At 40.7% G+C, this 18,892-nt stretch overlaps 1 protein-coding gene across 2 annotated transcripts in view; it reads left to right on the forward strand.

The window, feature by feature from the left end:
• Window positions 1-18,892, forward strand: part of SLAIN1 (SLAIN motif family member 1) — a 59,183-nt gene that overhangs the window by 10,776 nt on the left and 29,515 nt on the right. For both annotated transcript variants that reach the window (XM_045839108.1, XM_045839109.1), the window contains exon 2: window positions 3,022-3,161. In XM_045839108.1, the coding sequence (XP_045695064.1) occupies window positions 3,022-3,161 (140 nt within the window). The remainder of the gene's footprint in view (window positions 1-3,021; window positions 3,162-18,892) is intronic.

Raw genomic sequence — 18,892 nt, forward strand, 5'->3', positions numbered from 1 at the left:
TTTTTTTACATAGATTATGATGTCATTTGTGCATGAAGACAGATTTGCTGCTTTCTTTCCAGTGTAACTGTTTTTGTTTAACTGCCCGATGGCCCTGGCTGGAGCGCCCAGTCGCTGTCTTGTTGCTGCCATCGGGGAAAAGCATTTGTAGTCTTTCACTGTCACGGATGCTGTTTTTGTAGATGCGTTTTAGTGAGATCGAGGATGTTTCCTCCTGTTCCTAACTTGTTGGCAGTTGCTATGACAAACTGACGCATCCTCTATGCTTTATTCTTTGTCCATTGAGATTATTATATGGTTTTTCTATTTTAGTATATATACTAAGTTACACTGATGTTTGAATGGCAAGCCAACCTTTTCTTCCTGGGAAAAACTCCCCTTGGTAATGGTGCAGTATATCTTTTCTATATAGTTGGACTCAATTTGCTAAAATATTTAGACTTTTCATTTCTGTGTTCATAAGGGATATTGATCTTTAATTTCTTTCCCTGTAATGTCTGTGTCTGGTTTTTGTATCGGTAACACCGGCATCATAGGATGTCTTCAGATGTGTTTCTTCCTCTTCTGTTTCTCTGGAAGAGTTTGTGAAGAATTGGTATGCTTTAAATATTTGGTATAATCAAGTGCTGAAACCTTCTGGGTCTGGATTTTTCTTGTAGGTAGTTTTTTAAAAAAATAATTTCCATCCTTTTAACCTATATGTTTGCATTTAAAGTATATATGTTGTCGGGAGCATGTAACTGGGCCTTTTGTGACTCCATTAAAAATATGGAGAGACTCGTTCACATGCCCATCAGAATTTTTCTCCCAAGTTTTTATTGGTTAGGATTGTATACAGGGCTTGTGTCCACACCAGACACTGGGCAAACAGGAACAATGGGATTACTAGCATTGGCTAGACCGGGGCATCTGTCCTCAGGTGTGGTCTCCAGGTGTCATCTGGGAACCTTTAGACATGCAGGTTCTTTGACACCCTGCCCCCCACCGCAAACCCGCCTGTAAATCAGGTGTTTGCAGTTGTTGTTTCATTAGGCCCTCTAAGAGATTTTGATGCATCACAGATTGCGAACAACTGGCCTAGACTAACCTTTCGTTGGGGGTCTAGAGAGCTACCTAGGAATGGACAGTACACCGGGGCCTTCAGCAGGGTGGGGTGAAAGGGATGGATGTACATAGGTAGGTGATAATCTTGTCCTAGTAGACCGAGGTGGGGCCCAGGAATATAAATTTTTATATTCTAATCAATATACTCTTGATGAGGGCAGGACTATGTCCATACTCTCAGGGAGTGATGCTATATTAGGATTACTATTAAATCAGCCAACTGGATATTTTAGTCTTCATCTGAAGTAGGAATTAGCAAATTGTATCCTATGGGTGCATTGGGCCTGGTTTGTATGACTGGTCAGCTAGATTTTTTAATTTTAAATTATCAAAAAAATCAAAAGAATACTATTTCATGACATGTGAAAATTACAGGAAATTCAACTGTTAATGTCTATAGGTAAAGTTTATAGGAACTTATACATGTACAAATCATCTGTGGTGGTTTTGGGTGGCAATAGTAGAATCGAGTGGTTGAGGCAGAGACTGTGGCCCACAAACCCTAAATACTTACTAGCTGGCCCTTTACAGAAGTTTGTCAACCCCTGACTTAAAATAATTTACCAAAGAGGTGGGACTCCTGACTATAAACAGTAAAAGAGTGAATAACGAAGGATGGTACTTCCAAGAAAGTGCACCCACTAGAATTACGGTAACTTTGCTGAAAGAGTATTACTCTGCCCTGGCTGGTGTAGCTCAGTGGATTGAGCACGGGCTGTGAACCAAAAGTGTCGCAGGTTCGATTCCCAGCCAGGGTACATGCCTAGGTTGCAGGCCATAACCCCCAGCAACTGCACATTGATGTTTCTCTCTCTCTCTATCTTCCTCCCTTCCCTCTCTAAAAGTAAAAAAATCTTTAAGAAAAAGTGAAATAAAAAAAGGATGAGTATTACTCTAATGAGATTTGTAATTAGAATACAGCTTTATAAAGTAAGGTCAATTACTAGAACCAGTGATTATAATTTCCTTTTTTCCTATTTTTTTTTTACTTAACTGTTGGTTAATCCTGAAGATAAGCCTTTTTATACAACTCTGTCACTGAAATTCTAAAATTTACCTTAGAACTATATATCAATGAAAGGAAATGTTTTTTAAAAATATTTATTTTTAGAGAGAGGGGAAGGGAGGGAGGAGGAGTAGAGAAACATCAATGTGTGGTTGCCTCTAGCATGTCCCCAACTGGGGACCTGGCCTGCAACCCAGGCGTGTGCCCTGACTGGGAATCAAACAAGCGACCCTTTGGTTGCCAGACTGGCACTCAATCCACTGAGCCACACCAGCCAGGGCAGAAATCTATGTTTTAACTTACATGGCCTTGTGGTTATTTTGAATCCTACCCATTATTATGTAATGCTGGAAGTCAGTTCATCCTAAAACATATCTTTCAGAGCTGCTTGTCTGGCTTTAATGAGAAACAAGCACTTACCAAATTTAGTATAGACTTTGACTAGAGAAATATCTCATTATTTGAATGTTGAGAGAATCAACAGACAACTTTTCACTTTTAAAAAGCACATGAGATTTGCTTTGTTTGCTCTGTCATGTTTACATACATTAGCCCAAGTTCATGTAAGATTCTGTAGCCAAGAAGGAGATGAGAATTTTCATTTCTAGAAATGTGAGTGAGGTGGTCAGGTCGTCATGGTATCTGTTCAAGGTTAGTTCAGTAACAAAAGCCTCCAATCTCTGGCTCTCAGACACACTTTCCTAGTTTTTTGGAATCCTTCCCACCAAGCTACAGAAAGTGTCAAATTCTACTTGGGGATGTTTGCCTGTTAAAGTAATTTTGGTATTTGAACTAATCAAATGTGAGTTCTGTTTTGGTAGAAATTGTTAAATACATGTTACTTTTCTCTAGAAGGCCGGTAATCTCTATAAACCTGTATAATACCTATAATGTAGATTTCTCTCTTAAAGGTTGTACGTTGGCTCTTCAAAGACACTCTCCGCGTCAGAGAAATCCCTGAGCCCTTTGCAGTGGTGCAGGCACGTCCTGGATAACCCGACGCCGGAGATGGAAGCGGCGAGGCGCTCCCTGTGCCTCAGGCTGGAGCAAGGTAATCGCTCGCCCGCCTACCCCCTACCCGTTTACATCCTCGGACTCCTGCCAGGGTCCACTGTTTTTGCTGGTTTTGGAGTAGACACGTCGTGGGAAAACCTCACCCTGAGGCGTGGCTATTGCATGTGATTCACGTTACATGTATTACACGGCAGGGGTTCTTCATACAGAGTGAATTTTGTTTTGTGCTTGTTTTCAGCCATATTTTCAGCTTGTTCTAGTTTGCATTATAAGGTAGGAGTACGTATTGTTTTTCTGTTTCTTTTTTTCTTCCTGTGTGCAAATAGACCTTAAGCATGATGGGTCCGTTTTAAATTCTCTGGGGATGGTAACGAGGTTGTGTGGCTGAGTTTCAAGACAGGAAACTGAGGTTCCATTGGGACCCAGGTACTGACCATTTTGAATTCTTTAAATGTTTAGCTGGATGTAAAACTGCAAGTTCTAAAGTCATTTATAAATTGGGAAATAATCTTGTATTGTGTGTAACATAAGTTAACTTATGGAGCTCAACAAAAGTTTAAGTTAAAAAAATGAGACTATAACAAGGAAACACAGCAGAAAGGAATGATTAGTGCTCAGCTCCTTGCTATTCCGGTTATGTAGACTACTTAATAAAGCAGCATTTACCATATTTTGCTGTGTGTACTGTGCTCCTGGGTACACTGCACTCTTGTGTATAGTGTGCACCCACATTTTTGGCTTAAAGTTTCAGGAAAAAAATCTTTCATATTAATTTTTTAACTCAATTATTTTTTTTATATTCAGAAACAACGAAAACTGATTAATTGTATTCCAGGGCAGTATTTTCCATACAGATATCGTTATTGCTTTCTGTAGTAACACTTTTAATGCATAAGGATAAATAAAAGAATTAAAAACATTTCTGTAGTAGATACGGAATTAGTACTACCCATGTGTGCTTTACATGTAGTACTAATCCTTATTTTTCCTTCAAACATTTGGGCAAAAAGTGTGCATTATACACGGCAAAATGCTGGAGTTGGGCTCTGCTTGCCTGCTAACCTCACGGTGTCTGTTTCATCACCTAGGACACGGTTTCTGTTCCACGGACTGCCCCTATCCACATGTCACTTAGGTGTGAAAATGCAGATTCCTGCCCCTTCCAGATTAAATAGCAGGTAGCTGGGAGCAGGGCCAAGGGGACTGCACTGGCAGGGTCACCGGTGTGGCTCTTACGGACGCTGAAGTTCGAGAACACTGCCTGTGAAGCTCTTCAGGGTCACGACTGATTATGAAGTGTTTGGACATGATAAGACAAAGCATGATAGGTCACATTTCTTGAGGCCTTAATTCTGTGACAGTCAGTATGTTAGGTTTTTGATGGCCTTCATTTTATTTGGTCTCACCACCCTCATCTGAGATAGGTACTAGGCTCGCTTTTAGAGGTGAGAAAAGTGAGGTTTAGAGAAATTTAGAGGATTCTGAGGCCAGAGTGAAACCCGGGGGGTGGAGCCAAGACGAGCCTGGGTCTCTGGGGTGACGAAGACTCTCCATAGCCCCTGCATCCTCTTCTGCTATTTTTTTTTTTTTTGGCACAGTCATAAGTAAATTTCACAAGAAATCTGTTTTAGATATTTGGGGAAGATCAAATCCAAAAAGCATGTTTTATTAACATTTTGATTCAAGTCAGTTATTTAGCAACAAAGTCGAAGACTGGAGTTAGGAACAAAGGAGTATGTGGGTTAAGACTTGGGCAGCAGGTGCTGCCCTGGGAGAACTACCGTCTCTGAGTCCGGAGACTCCAGTCCTGAAGCTACTCCCTCTTTCCCGGGCGGCCCTCAGCAAGCCACGTAAGCCCTCTGGACGCCTCTCTTCCAAGGTCGTGTGGACCATCCCCAGGTTTCTTATGCATGCACTCCTGGATTCAAGGCCTTTTTATATGTACATTTTTTTAAATATATTGATTTGGCTTAATTTTATTTAAAATTCAAATGAAATTTAGAACTGCAGTTCTTTAGCTCAGGGGTCAACACAAGGGACCAGATAGTAAGAGTTTAGACTTTGCAGGCCATGCGTAATCTCTGCCGTCACTGGAGAGCAGCCCCAGATGCAGACATGAATGAACAAGCCTGTGTTCGATAATAAATCTTTATCTGCAGACATTGAGATTTGAATTTCATGTGATTTTTTTAAACATTTCACTTTCTTTTTAAAGATTTTATTTATTTATTTATTTTTAGAGAGGGAATGGAGGGAGATAGAGAGAAACATCAATGTGCAGTTGCTGGGGGTTATGGCCTGCAACCTAGGCATGTACCCTGACTGGGAATCAAACCTGTGACACTTTGGTTCGCAGCCCGCACTCAATCCAGTGAGCTACGCCAGCCAGGATGTGATTTTTTTTATTTTCATGTGTTACAAAGGATTAAAAAATGTAAAATCCGTTCTTAGCTGGTGGGTGTTACAAAAATAGGGGCAGTTGGATCTGGGCACTCAAGCCCCCTTTGCTGACCCTTGCTTTAGTTCATTTGCATACAGGGCACACTGACGTGGAAGGTTGATTTAAAAAAAAATAGAGGAGAGGCTTTTGTTAAATTGGATGTAAATAATCCTAATTGTGGTGGCTTTTGAGATTTTAGGCTAAGTGCCTTATTATCTGTTTTTACCTTCATTGACAGGGGGCTATAGCAGAATTGTGAGATTCCGAGGAAATGAATTGACAAGTTGCTGTGTTTTATTCATGATTTAATTTATTTAAATTTCATATAAGAGATGTTAAGCAGAGAACTAGCATTTCAAAGCCAAAATTAGTCCTTTGCTAAATTTGTATAGAAATCTAAATCCTCTTGCGGTGAGAATAATGCTTTTATTCCAAAGATCCATAATCCCAATATGAGACAAGAAGTACCCAGCGGATCAGTTTATTCACTGGATGATTTTTTTGAAATGTATCTTTTATAAAGCAATATGGCTATAGCTTAGGAAGTGTTAGTCTTCCTGATACTATAAGGAAAATAGCAAGCTCCTCCCCCATCCTCCCATGCCCATTTTATTACCCAGATGTAATTGTTTCACAAGAGCCATTTTTTAATGATTTTTTAAAGATTTTATTTATTTATTTTTAGAGAGGGAAGGGAAGGGGAAGAGGGAGGGAGGGGGGGAGAGAGAGAGAGAGAGAGAGAGAGAGAGAGAGAGAGAGAGAGAGAGAGAGAGGGAGGGAGAGGGAGAGAAAGAAAGAAATATCAATGTGCGGTTGCTGGGGGCCGTGGCCTGCAACCCGGGCATGTGCCCTGACTGGGAATCGAACCTGCGATGCTTTGGTTTGAAGCCTGCACTCAATCCACTGAGCTACGCCAGCCAGGGAATGAGCCATTTGTTTTGATACTGTCATTTGCCTCTACCTATAAATGCCGTATCTATATGGCTATCACTTGGATTGTCAGTTTAAAGCATTATCCATTAGCTCTCTGATTTGGATGGTGAAGGCTTAATTTTTTTATAACACCCCCTGCAGCTTTTGACTAATTTTAAGATGTATTGATTATGATAGAAATAGTCATATCTAAGCCACACAATGTTTGTCTTTTTGTTTTTCCTAGAGTTAATTGTAAAATTACGCTTACTTAATTTATTCCCACACTCTCCAAGCAAATCATCTTTTCATATATAAAGCCATCAAGGCTTTTTTTTTTTTTAACTAGTCGTCCTGGCAGTGCCCTCTGAATAGGTTCTCCGAGGGCCCCTGCTCAGCTGTCATGGCGGGACTTCCGTTTGCTCTTATTTTAGGAATTCTCCTATTCTCTCTTCAGTGTTGTCTCACCTGTTTCCTAGAGGCAGAGACTTCCTTTTCTTTATATTCCTTCTTCTATAGAATACATTCTCCTGTTGCTTTTGGGGAAGTAGGAGAGGATACAGGATATGTGGGAGGCAAACTTTGAGAACCCCATTATGTCTGAAAGTGCCTTTATTGTACCCTCACTCTTACACTTGCTTGTCTTTTGGACGAGGTATGGAATTCTAGGTTAGAAACCATTTCCAACAGAGTTTAGAAGGCATTTTTTCCCATTATATTTTAGCTTTAGGCTTGCTTTTGAAGTCCCATTTCATTCTCGTTTCTGATTCTTGTGACTTTTTTTATTAACTCTGGAGGTATTTTAGAATCTTTTCTCCCTGGTATTTTGAAATTTCATTTCTGTGCTAGACCATTAGTAGGCAACCTCGAAACCTAAGCTTTGCAAAATTTCAAGCAGTTTTTCTTTGTAATTCTCCCCTCCACTCCAGTGTTCTTTGTTCTCTCTTTCCAGGTTCTCCTTTTAGTCAGACGTCAAATCTCCTGGCTCCATGTTCTCAGTTATTATTTTTCTCTTTTCTTTTCTTTTTGATTTTTTTTGATGTTCTACTTACTTGGAGATTTAAAAAACCCTTGTAGTTCTAAACTCCTTTGTTGCATATTTATTAAGTACCTCCTTTGTGCCTGGCACCATTGTGGTAATGGAGATACAGTAGTGGTCCAAACAGATGTTAAGTCCCTGCCCTCACTGAGTCGACCCTCTAGTATGTACTGACTTCTCACTTACACCTCCTGTTGTTTTGCAGGGTGCACTTATTTGGGTAAAGTGTCAAATCTTGCAGCTTTCTGTTTCAGTTTAAGTAATGAAACCTGTCTTTGAGAAAAGCAGGAGAGGAGGGCTGCTTGGGCAGGGGAGGGAGCCCAAGGGCATTGAAACCCAGCCAACTTTGAAACAGTCGTCCTGTTTGGCTTCACTGTGGAGTCCCTCCTCCCCTCTGTCACCCATTGCACCTTCAACTCTGCAGCCTTTCTGGGTTTTTGTCGGCTTATCCCCCACTGTGGCCCTTGGAGCAGTGAATGCTGAAACCCAACTCTGTTACTTAGTGTTTACCTGTCTTTTCATTTATGAGTGAAATGACTTGACTTAGTTTGTTAGGGTCTCCTCTCCTATTCAGACTTCACTTGGGTTTATAGGACTTTAAGTTTAGCTGCCATTCTAGCGTGGGCTTGTAAGAGAATAGACACGAATTCTTATTTAGTCCTCCATATTGAAGAATTCATACTGGCTCCCAATTAAGGGGGTCCTTTGTCAAAGATAGCTAATTAACATACATTAAAATTACAATTTTAACTTAAACTTTACTCACAGCATAAATATTTAATTGGAACAATGTGCACATTCTGTATTTTAGAAGTTTCAAGTAACTATAGTAAAGCATTTTCTTTTTTATGTAGACTTCATTTCTCTCTTGAACACTCAGCATTTTCAGAAAATAACTATTTTTGAGCATTTTCTTTGAGACCGGGTCTGTTTCCCTTCACTGGTGTATACGTTTGTACCCAAGGACAGGGACTCTGTTTTGTTGGTCACACCAGCTAGAAGGGCACCTGGCCTGTCATATGTGTTGTTGCTAAAATAAATGAATATTTAATTCTTTCTGAACCCAGTGTCACAGTACCTACTGTTATCATTTCAGTTTGAGTTTCCAATATTTTAAGTGAGGCGGAGTCTTTGCACCACTCTCCTTACTAGCCATCTTTTTCTTCCAGAAGACAGATGGGCATGGCTTGAAGTATCAGCTTCGAACATTGCTTTCCCTTTCACAATGTTTAATGTAAAATAACAGTTCTTACTTACTTTACTGCACTTTGTTGCAGAATGATCAGTGGTTGTATACATTCCGTGCATGTATAGACTGTTTGGTAAGACCACCTGCCACCATGACAAGGAGCGCTTAGGGCTTAGAGTCGAAGAAGGGTCCAGTCATCCTGTCCTGCTCTGTCTCGCTCACACACTCACTCTTTTACCGAAGGGGCAGGGCAGTGTTCCTCCACGGTAGCCTGGGCTTCAGATAAGGTGCTGCTTCTAGAGAACAAATAGTCCAGATATTCGGTTTCTATTTTTGACCCTGATGTTTTGAGGGTGAAAATTACTCATAAATTAAAGATTAATTCCCTGTAGAACATGTGGAGAGGGGCCATGGCTGTGAGGAGCCCAAGTGTATCTGGTGGGTGGACCTTGTGTGTGTGTATATATATATATATATACCCTCTGGCTCCCTGGTCTTAAATCCTCTTCTTATTCCCTCTTATACCCCAGGAACTTGGCCTCTGCTGTTTTCCTGGTTACAAATGAGCTCCTTCCTGCTTGAGGAGGAGGCCCCTGCAGGACCGCACCTGAGTAAGAATTTGTCAGGCTCAGTTTCAGTAGGTAGACCCGGCAGCATTTCTCTCAAGGGTGCCTCTAGTGGTGTGGCTGCTGATGAGCTCTTCTGGATTGTAACTTCTGGAAGGACCTCTGGCTCTCTTCTTGCTGCCTCCATTTTTGATTTGGGAGGTCCTCAGAGCCTTCATGTTGCCCCTGACGACTGTGACTGGGCTCTAGGTAACAAAACTTGGCAAGTTATGGGGGAGCGTATGGGAAGTGTTTTGTCTTGAGGTTGTGAGAACAGGCTTATTAAAACCCTGCTTTTCTGAAAGTTTATTTTTCTGAAGACAGGGGAAGTAAGTGATGTTTTGTGAGATTTAATTTTAATAGGGAGATAGTACAGGTGTTATGACTGTTGAAAGGTATTGCTAAGAGAAGTGCTTTGTCTTCAGAGCTACAATTTTGCAAATTGGTTAAATGTGTGTGTAAGTTAGTTATTTTTTGTGTAAGGGATATGAGGTGTATATCCTTACAGATGACTGGTATATGTGTTTAATACCCTTAAATTCTCATAGGGAAATTAATTGAATATTAACTAAATTAACTGAAAACTTTACTGTGCATCCCAACATTATTTTCCCTTTTCCAAACTGGTTTTTTAATTCCAAGTTTCATAATTTATAAAGTCTTACATATCAAATAGTCAAAGCAGGTAAATCACTTAAGCTTTTTCTCTTTTACATTTATATTTAGAGTTTTAAGAGATTAAATAAAGGTGTTTACAAAGTAGACATAGTAAAGGCTTAAATTTTAGGTCTCTTTCCTAATATATTTGAAAAAAGTAATTGGCTTTTTTGGATAATATACAGAAAGTAACATTAAAAGTAAAATAATTGCTGAAAGTTAAATATTCTGGTACTTCTAAATCTGTAGCCTATTGGTTTAAAATTAATTAAGGAAGTTCAGAACGATAGTTTTTTTCCCCCCAGCACTAAACCCTCATGTGAATATGCAATGCTAGACAAAACTCAATATCTTGGTTGTTTCTTCTCTCTTGAAAATGGTCCTAACAACATTTGATATTTTCCGTTTGGAAGCCCCTGAGGATAGGGGCCTGTACCTTAATTTCATTTTGAATTGCTGCCAAACGTGTTTTAAGTTGTGAACGTTTGTTTTTTTTGTGATTTATTAATTTGACTACATTTCAGTTCCTTAGACTCAAGAGCAAAGAAAGTCATTGAACATTTGGTGTTGTAAATGGCATCCGAGTAGGCAAGCCAGGAAAAAGAATCACATGGCAGCGCTCATTAAAATATTAGTTCTGAGGGTGGGGGCTTGCGTATTGCTCTCCCCTTCCCAGCACTATTCCCAGTGCCTGGAATAGTTCCTCTCACCCTGTAGGTGTTGAATGCTAATTATCCAGTGAACCAATATGGTGGAAGAGTTGTTGGTCTAGCAGTTCGACTTGGTGCCCATAATGCCTCATGCCGACTTCACTGTGCAATTAGGAACATGCCAACTTGTTTCCAGTGTTTTGCTTAGTAAGTGGGCACATTTAACAGATTTCACAGAGCTATTGTAAAGATTTCAGGAAATGTCAAATGTGAAATTACATACTTTGAAGAATGTGAAGTGCTATAAACAGAGACACATTTCTGATATACAGTTCTTTTATATTTTATTTTTTAAAGGCTTCATTATTTTTTTTAGAGAGAGGGGAAGGGAGAGAAAAAGGAAGAGACTGTCAGTGCCAGGGGAAGCATTAATTGGCTGCCTCTCACACGCCCACCCCACAACCTGGGACCTGGCGTGTGCCCTGAACGGAAATTGATACAGGGACCTCTGGGTTTGCAGGATGGTGCCCAACCCACTGGGCAACACCAGTCAGGGCTGCTGTTCTTTTTCAAATTATATTTTTAAAATTTATTTGATTTTAGAGACAGAAAGTTGGGGGGGGAGAGAAAGAGAAATATTGATTTGTTGTTCCACTTATTTATACAGTCATTGGTTGATGCTTGTACATGCTCTGACTGGGGATCAAACCTGCGATCTTGGCCTGTCAGGAGGACGCTCTAACTAACTGAGCTGCCCAGCCAGAGTCCCTAATATACAGCTCTTTATTTAGAAATGAAACCAAAAATACAGGGAATCATCTTTGTTTAGCTATTTATACTTGATAGAAAACTAATAGCATTTTTTTCTTCAGGGGTTATCTATTTTCTCTACCTATAAATATATTTGTTGGAGTTAGGAGTCTCAAATTGAAAAGTTTTATGAGTGAAGTTTATTCAAGAATAGTAGAAAATTCAAGACAACCTCGTTAGTCTGTCTCTTCTGTTCTCAGATCTGTATGTGTTCCATTTCTGACATGCTTTTCTGTATTCTTCCCCACTTTTCCTCCCCTCTTTAGATTATAAGTAACAAACACCCACAGAACTTTCATGGATAGCATTAACTCACACGATACCCTAAATTGGAATAAGACTAATAATCTAGAGTCTTTGCTAAAGTCCAGGTCATGAGGCTGGGATGTTAAATAACCAAATAATGATCAAAAGCTTATCTAAGTAATTTGAAACACCCAATATGTGGCTCAGTTAATTTGGGGCCAGTTAATAAAAGCTTATCTCACCTTAAGATACTTGAATGTCCGTAACTATTGAATCAGGACAGGTCACATTTGGGGAGTGTGGGTGTAGTTTTCACAAATAGTGTAGCCCTGCACAATCGCTGTCTTGGGTCATGTTTCTCTGTGACTGTCTCGTGTCCTCTGGGATCACGCTCAGCAAATGTGAGTAGATGCTACTTCATTATTGGGTTTTTCTTTATCTTCATATGATACCAGTTTTCCATTCTTGTCTTGGTTGTTATGATGGAGTGTTTCTCTCTAAATTTAGCCAACGAAGAAGAGAGTTGTTGACTAATTCATGCTCTGAAGGTGGCCTTTTCATTTGTAAAAGCCACAGATTGAACTGAGACATTAAGAAGCTTGCTTAAGTGTCTTGTCTCCTGGAACCTGTCCAGTCTCTCCTTGCGTGGCCCGAGATGCTATCTTCATCAGTTCATGTTTCCAGTCTTGAGGTGCTCTGTCAAATTTGGAACACAAAATTAAAACTCAGTCTGTGCAGTTCATTTTAGGTGAGCTTTGTAAAGGATTCCCTTTCTCAGCGGAAAGATGGCCTGGAACCATACCGAAATGTTTGTGTAGAGATGTGGTCTCTTGACATTTGCTGCTGTTTGCATGTCCTGGAAATCGAAGACACGTTTTCATGGCCGTGAGCTTCTATCACATGTTTTCTTTGCTCTTACATTCAGAATAGTCCCAATGCATTTGTTTCACTATCGGAAATGTTCTTTAGTACAGAGAGTGACAAATAATTGAGATTGTGTTCCTATGAAATTTACAGTTTCTGTTTTATATGTTTCAATGTAGTTGTGTTTGTTTTGTCTTTTTACCATGATTAGGAAGGTGTTTATTAAAATAAGCAATAACTTGTGACAGTGCATAATGTTTGTTATAATGAATGTATAATTGACATGCTACTTTGTTACCTTCCTCAGTAAGGAAAAATAAAGCAATAGAGATTCTCCCAAAGTAGTTGTTAACTGCTTTTGTATGCTACTCTGATGGCTGATTAAATTCCCCTCCATGGCAGTGAAAATTTATTTTGGTAGATCATGCCTGTTACTTGGGACGTACGTGTCTGAAAGAGAATCAGTCAGCTTGTGTAAGAATTTATAGACTGCCCTTTTCTGAAATATGGGGCCCTGATCAAAGACGATTCCCATGCTAGATCTTGCAGTGAATGTATGGAGTGCTTGCTGGTGCAGGCACAGCGTTGCACACCACAGGTACAGTGGCGAGACAGATTCCAATCTGATTTTGGAGTATGCAGTGGAGTCAAGAAACATTGTAAATAGAGCAGCTCTTGTTCTTTTTTTCCCCTTCCCCTTAAACAAGCGTGATGCTAATGCACCTGAGTCTGAGGGCTGTGGCCAGGAATGACATGTCAGCGAGTCAGGAAGAGATCAGCAGGTGCTTCTGTGGGCGCGGGGTGGGAGAGCAGTCCTGAGCACAGGACCAGCGTGTGCAAAGGCCCCGAGATGGGACGAGACTCATGACGTGAGAGGAACTGGCAGACTACTGTGGAGGGAGTTTAATGGAGGGGGAAAGCATGAACTGAGTGGCTCTAAATGAAACTAGAGAAGTATACAGGATTTTCAAAGTGGTTAAGGATTCTGGATTTTATCTTAAGATGGTTGGGAGCCCTGTGAATGGATTTAAGCAAAGAAATGACATGATTCTAGACAGGAAAGATACAGGGTATTGCCTGAATTGTCTTATGTGGTGGAGCCTTTGTTGAAATATGGAAATATGTGGAGAGTGAAATAGTGATTTTAGAAATTCTTTGGAATGTGAGTAAAGTTAAACTTTTAGCATTTTAGGGGGATTCTTTAATTTATATAAACTTGGAAATACTTCCTTCTGCTTTTCTCAGTAATATTTTGAATTTCTTCCATCCCTCCCTCCCTCCCGCCCTCCTTTCTTCCTTGCTAGGGGAAGGGAAGGAGAAAGAAAGGGAGAGAAACATCGATTGGTTGCTGCTCTTATGTGCCCCAACTGGGGTCTGAACCTGCCACCCAATCATGTACCCGGACCAGGAATTGAACTGGTGACCTTCACTTTGTGGGATGACGCTCAACCAACTGAGCTACACCGGTCAGGGCAATATTCTGAATTTCTTGGGTGACTCAGTGTGAGAAGTGGTAGCTTAAAATGTGGCCAGACTCTCCATGATTCATAAGGCTTTTATATTCTCATTTATTTAGAATACATGGAGCTTTAAAACTTTATATAGTAACATGTTTCATGTATTTGAGTTGGAGCTGTTGTCAGTTTCTATTTGTGAGTTTAATTTTTTCCCACTGTCATAGCTGTAAGATTGCATTTCAAGGAATGACTTGTGTGTGTGGCGGGGGCGGGGGGCCGGTGTATGGAGGGTGTGTGGTATAAAACATGTCTTTGGAAATTCAGATTTATAGTGGTGGTGTGTGTGTGTTCATGTGCATGTGTGTGTATAGTACATGCTGTGTGATTGTGATCTTCATTTTCAGGCAAGGAATGCAGGATCAGTAGAAGGATATGCTAAGCAGTGGGAGCTGCTAACATGTGCCACAGATGATGACTGCAGGTGGTGGAGATGTCTAGTTTGAGGATAGGACGAGATAACGTTTTGTTTTTTTTTATCGTCACCCAAGGATATGTTTATTGATTTAGAGAGAGAGAAAGGAGTGTGTGGGGGGTGGGAGAAAGAAACTTCAATCAGTTGTCTCCCATATGTCCCCTGACTGGGGATGAAACCATAACCTTTTGGTGTATGGCACAATGATCTGACTGACCGACGGAGCTATCAGGCCAGGGCGGAGACACCTATCTATGAGGAGAGATCTGAGTGTGAGATTTCTACCCCTGACTGCGAAGCAGAGCTCACGGTAACTGCAGATACCCACATTGGACTGAGCAGGGGCTGGGAGGAGGGGTAGATGGGCTTCTACAGCAGCCCGCCCCGGGGATAAAGGCCTCCTTCCTCTGCACTGGGGAGGTCCTCAGCCACTCCGCTGCGGCCCACACCCGCACCCGCACGTGGAAAGCGTGCTGTGGACTCACCCACCCCGTACATTGTGCCCGTGTCAGCTTTCTCCTTAGAGGTCGAGGCCCATGGGGGTAATACCTGTGTCGGCGCAGAGGCCATGCAAGCTCGTTACCTCTAAGATGAACTTAGTTTTTACTCATAAATATAAACCAGCAACAAAATCTGACTTTTGGGGGAAAAATATAACAGCAATAAATAAATAAATAAATAAATAGCAACAGACTTTGTAGGAAATGAGTACCTGGGAGTATAGAGAAATTATGTGCTCAGAGTTAGGACAGTAATACACTTTTTAAATCTGCACCAAGGACATGCTTACTGATTTTAGAGGGGAGGGGAGGGAGAAAGGGAAGGAGAGAAAAATCCGTTAGTTGCCTCTTGCACACATCCTGACTGGGAACGGAACCTGCAACCCAGGCATGTGCCCTGACCGGGGATTGAACCTGTGACCTTCTGGTGTATGGGATGACGTTCCAACCAACTGAGCCACACCGGCCAGGGCAGTGATACACTTTTAAAACAAGAACGGGTTGCTGGGAAAATAAGCAGTCAAATAATTTTTAAGTCACTTTTAACTTGCTGGAAACCCTTAAAAAATGAACAGGGCTAAAAACCAAGCTGCTCACCTGATTTAGGCAAAGGAATCTCCCCAAAAGAGGAGAGAGAAAATAGAGAAGCTAGGGGACAGAGGACACATCCAGAACCTCTCATTTTAAACAGGTTTAGAAGCAGGAACAGATAGTTGGGAGGAAGGAAGTACGAATAAATAACAAGAAGACTTCTCTGAGCTGAAGAAAGGCAAGTCCTCAGCATGAAATAGAATAGATGAGAAAAAGACCTGCACCTAGACCTCCTGGTTGAGTTTCAGATTTTCTGAAGTTAAAGAGAAAATCCTAAAAATGTTCAAAGGAAGAAAGAGGCTATCTACAATGGTGATGGACCTCAGATATTTCGTAAGCAATACCGGATGCTAGATGAAAAATGAGTATTTTCTTCAAAGTTTTGAAGGAAATTTATTTTCAAACTATAGTTTTGTACGTAGGCAAGTTATAAGTTGTGGAGCAAATGGCAGGGGTTTTTGGTTCTGCAAAGATTTACTTTGTGTCCCTATCTTGATGGCGGAAAAGTATAAGGGAAAAGACCCACGAGGTCTAGAGAATGTTGGCCCCCAGATGACCCAGGAGGGGCGAGGAGAGATGGAGGAAGAAAGCGAGTGGGAGCTGCAGGCCTGTGATGCTCCTCACTGGCGATGAGGGTGCAGTGCCAGCAATGGCTTTTCTTCCCCTTGGTCCTTTTCCAGCATCCAGTGCTTTGTTCGTGATACTCATTGCATCAAAAACACTGAAAAGCCACATTTGTGTGGTGCGCCATCTCAGGATCGCTTTAAAATTGCCATAATCACAACTGTAGAATGGAATGGAAATGCAATAGGCCTTGATGATGTGAAAATAGAATTGTCAAGTTCTAGAGATGAGGTGGCAGGAAGGAGAGTATGTGTGTACTAATGGTCTGATCTTTTCACTGCAGGAAGTCGGCTGCCGAGGTTATCTCCTTAAAGTTATAGGCGCTGCTTATGTAATTGCCTCCCAATTCTAAGACAACTCCGGAAAGTGGGTCTGGCTGTTTCAGACTTTTATGTATAGTTTAATGTTCTTCTCTGTGCAGGTATTATAATAAAATCATGAAAGTAGTTAGTTTTAGGCTTTCTGCCCCCAAGAAAGGTGTCTTTTTTTTTGGTCAAAACTCTTAAATTTATGTTTACTTTCTACTACCTTTTAAGATTAGTGGGTCAGAGGCCTTTTCTGCCACTAGGATATAAGCACATGTGTTGTGTCCCTTACTGAAAGAAGAGTGTTATAGAAAGTATTGTCCACATTTCATTTCTATCACTCTTCTATTGAGTAACTTCTGGTGCAACCTGATGGCGCACTGGGCTTGGATTTTCCATCACAGCATACATGGTCAAGGTCAGGGGACTCTTAGTGGTTATCTAGTCTATCCTTAGTTTCTGGAGGTGGGGAGGGGGGACCTACTACTTGTAGGCACAATATCATCTAGCCTGTTTCTTCATAGAATTAAATTCTGTAGCATCTTTCTTAACTGATCCCGGTCTTGCAATGTAGAACTTGGAAATTATTCTAGCTGGTTGTCCCAGTTTGCATTGTGGCTGGAGTCTCATTGAAAGCAGCCGTCTAGAACCTGCATGAGCACATCACGTGGTTGATGGGTTATCAGGTCACTCTTCCCTTGTTCCTTTCGGTTAAGTCATTACTTTCACACATTCTTGTCACATTTGTGGCTATTTTTTTACTGTCCTTAAATTTGATTTAAACATTAGCAGTCAGGCCTAAGGGAAAAGTTGCTTCTATAAAAGGGAATTTTTAAGCATGCTTTTGAAGTATAATTACTACTAAAGTACTTTTTAATTTCCCTTATTGACCGCAGGTGGGAAGTCGGATGATGAGCCAGGTGACGCTGTAGAGATCACTCTGCTCCTGGACACCATGGTATTTGGTCCGTGGGGTCACAGCTTTTCTTCATTTGACCGGCGATTAAGTAAAAATCAGTTGACAGTCCAGGGAGTTTTCCCCTTTCCAACTCTCACTTTTCAACTTCACTTTTAGACCATTGTCCTGGTTAGAGAAGACCCGCAGAAGGACCCAGCCGTGGGAGAAGAGCTTTCGGCATGTGGCCTCGGGGCTGGTTAAGGTCTGAGAAGTAGAAGAGGTTTAATGCTTTAGTTATGTTGACTAGATGCTTTCACCAGCAAGACTGCTTTGTTAAGTAAGATCTAGGAAGTATTTGACACATTAAATTCAGATTAAGAACTACTATAAACCTCTGATCCCTGTGGAATAAATGTTATTAAGCAGTACTCTTCGTGGTGCAATTTTGTAACTTTCACTGAACAAAGAATTCATTTATCTGCCAGTCATTGGAGGTATATAATCCCTGAGTTACTTTCAAACTTAATATATTTTAAAACTTAATCCTAATGTTGAAAGTGACTTTCTTGATTAGCTCTAGGTATTATTCAAATGGATATATGAACTCTTTTACTAGATGTTTCTTAAAAGTGGTATGAAGCCATATTTTTACAAATTATTACATTTTGAATGTAACTCAGAGTTGAATTATTGAGTATCTACAGTGTTAAGGGGCTGTAAATGAATATATATCATTGCTACTAATTTTACATCATGACGTTTGTCATCATAAGTTGAATGTGCCAGAACTGTGGGAAAAGATGCACGTTAACCCAATAGATTTTTCTAGCTGTAGTTTGAGGATTGAGAGACTTGGGGGTTATGACTAACTTATCCTGATTAAATACTCCCTAAGTATGCCAGTTAGGAATATCATTTACTAGTTCCTCAGCTCTTTTCCTGGTATGAATGTTCTGGCAAATGCATCACAGTTAAATCCTCTTTACTTTGTGTATACCTGGGAAAGAACACTATGAACACCTGTTTCAAAGTAATAGCAGGACTTCCTAGATCCCATATGCTTATTTATCAGGTCATGGAGAGCTGGGGAGAAATTAATGCTACTCAGGTTTACCCAGTAAAAATAGTGGATCAGATAAGCTGCCAGCCATATGTTACTGTTAACGGGGCTTGCTCAGGTTGGAGCCCAGTCAGTAGTGCTTACTTAATGTAAATGTGTAGCCTCTCCAGAAAACCTATGCCTCAGTCTGTGCAGAGTTTGAGAGTGAACCAGTGAAATACTATCTCTGTCTGAGGTCCTTAAGTCCTTTGTTTAAGCTTAGCCCAAACATCTGAATGCATCTATGTCCAAGCATCTCTGTAGGTTCCAGGTATGTAAAGATGTAGTATGATTACCCAGGAAGTTTATAGTAGAAAGGCTGGTTGTGAAAAGTAAGGTCTTCCTGCCTTGGTGGTTTGTGGGTTTAGGTCAGAATGCTATAGTCTGGATTATACTTCCTACCTATGTAA

The sequence above is a fragment of the Phyllostomus hastatus genome, unplaced genomic scaffold (genome assembly GCF_019186645.2).
Source record: "Phyllostomus hastatus isolate PE091 unplaced genomic scaffold, TTU_PhHast_1.1 phas_contig_29, whole genome shotgun sequence".
Taxonomy (NCBI): Eukaryota; Metazoa; Chordata; class Mammalia; order Chiroptera; family Phyllostomidae; genus Phyllostomus; species Phyllostomus hastatus.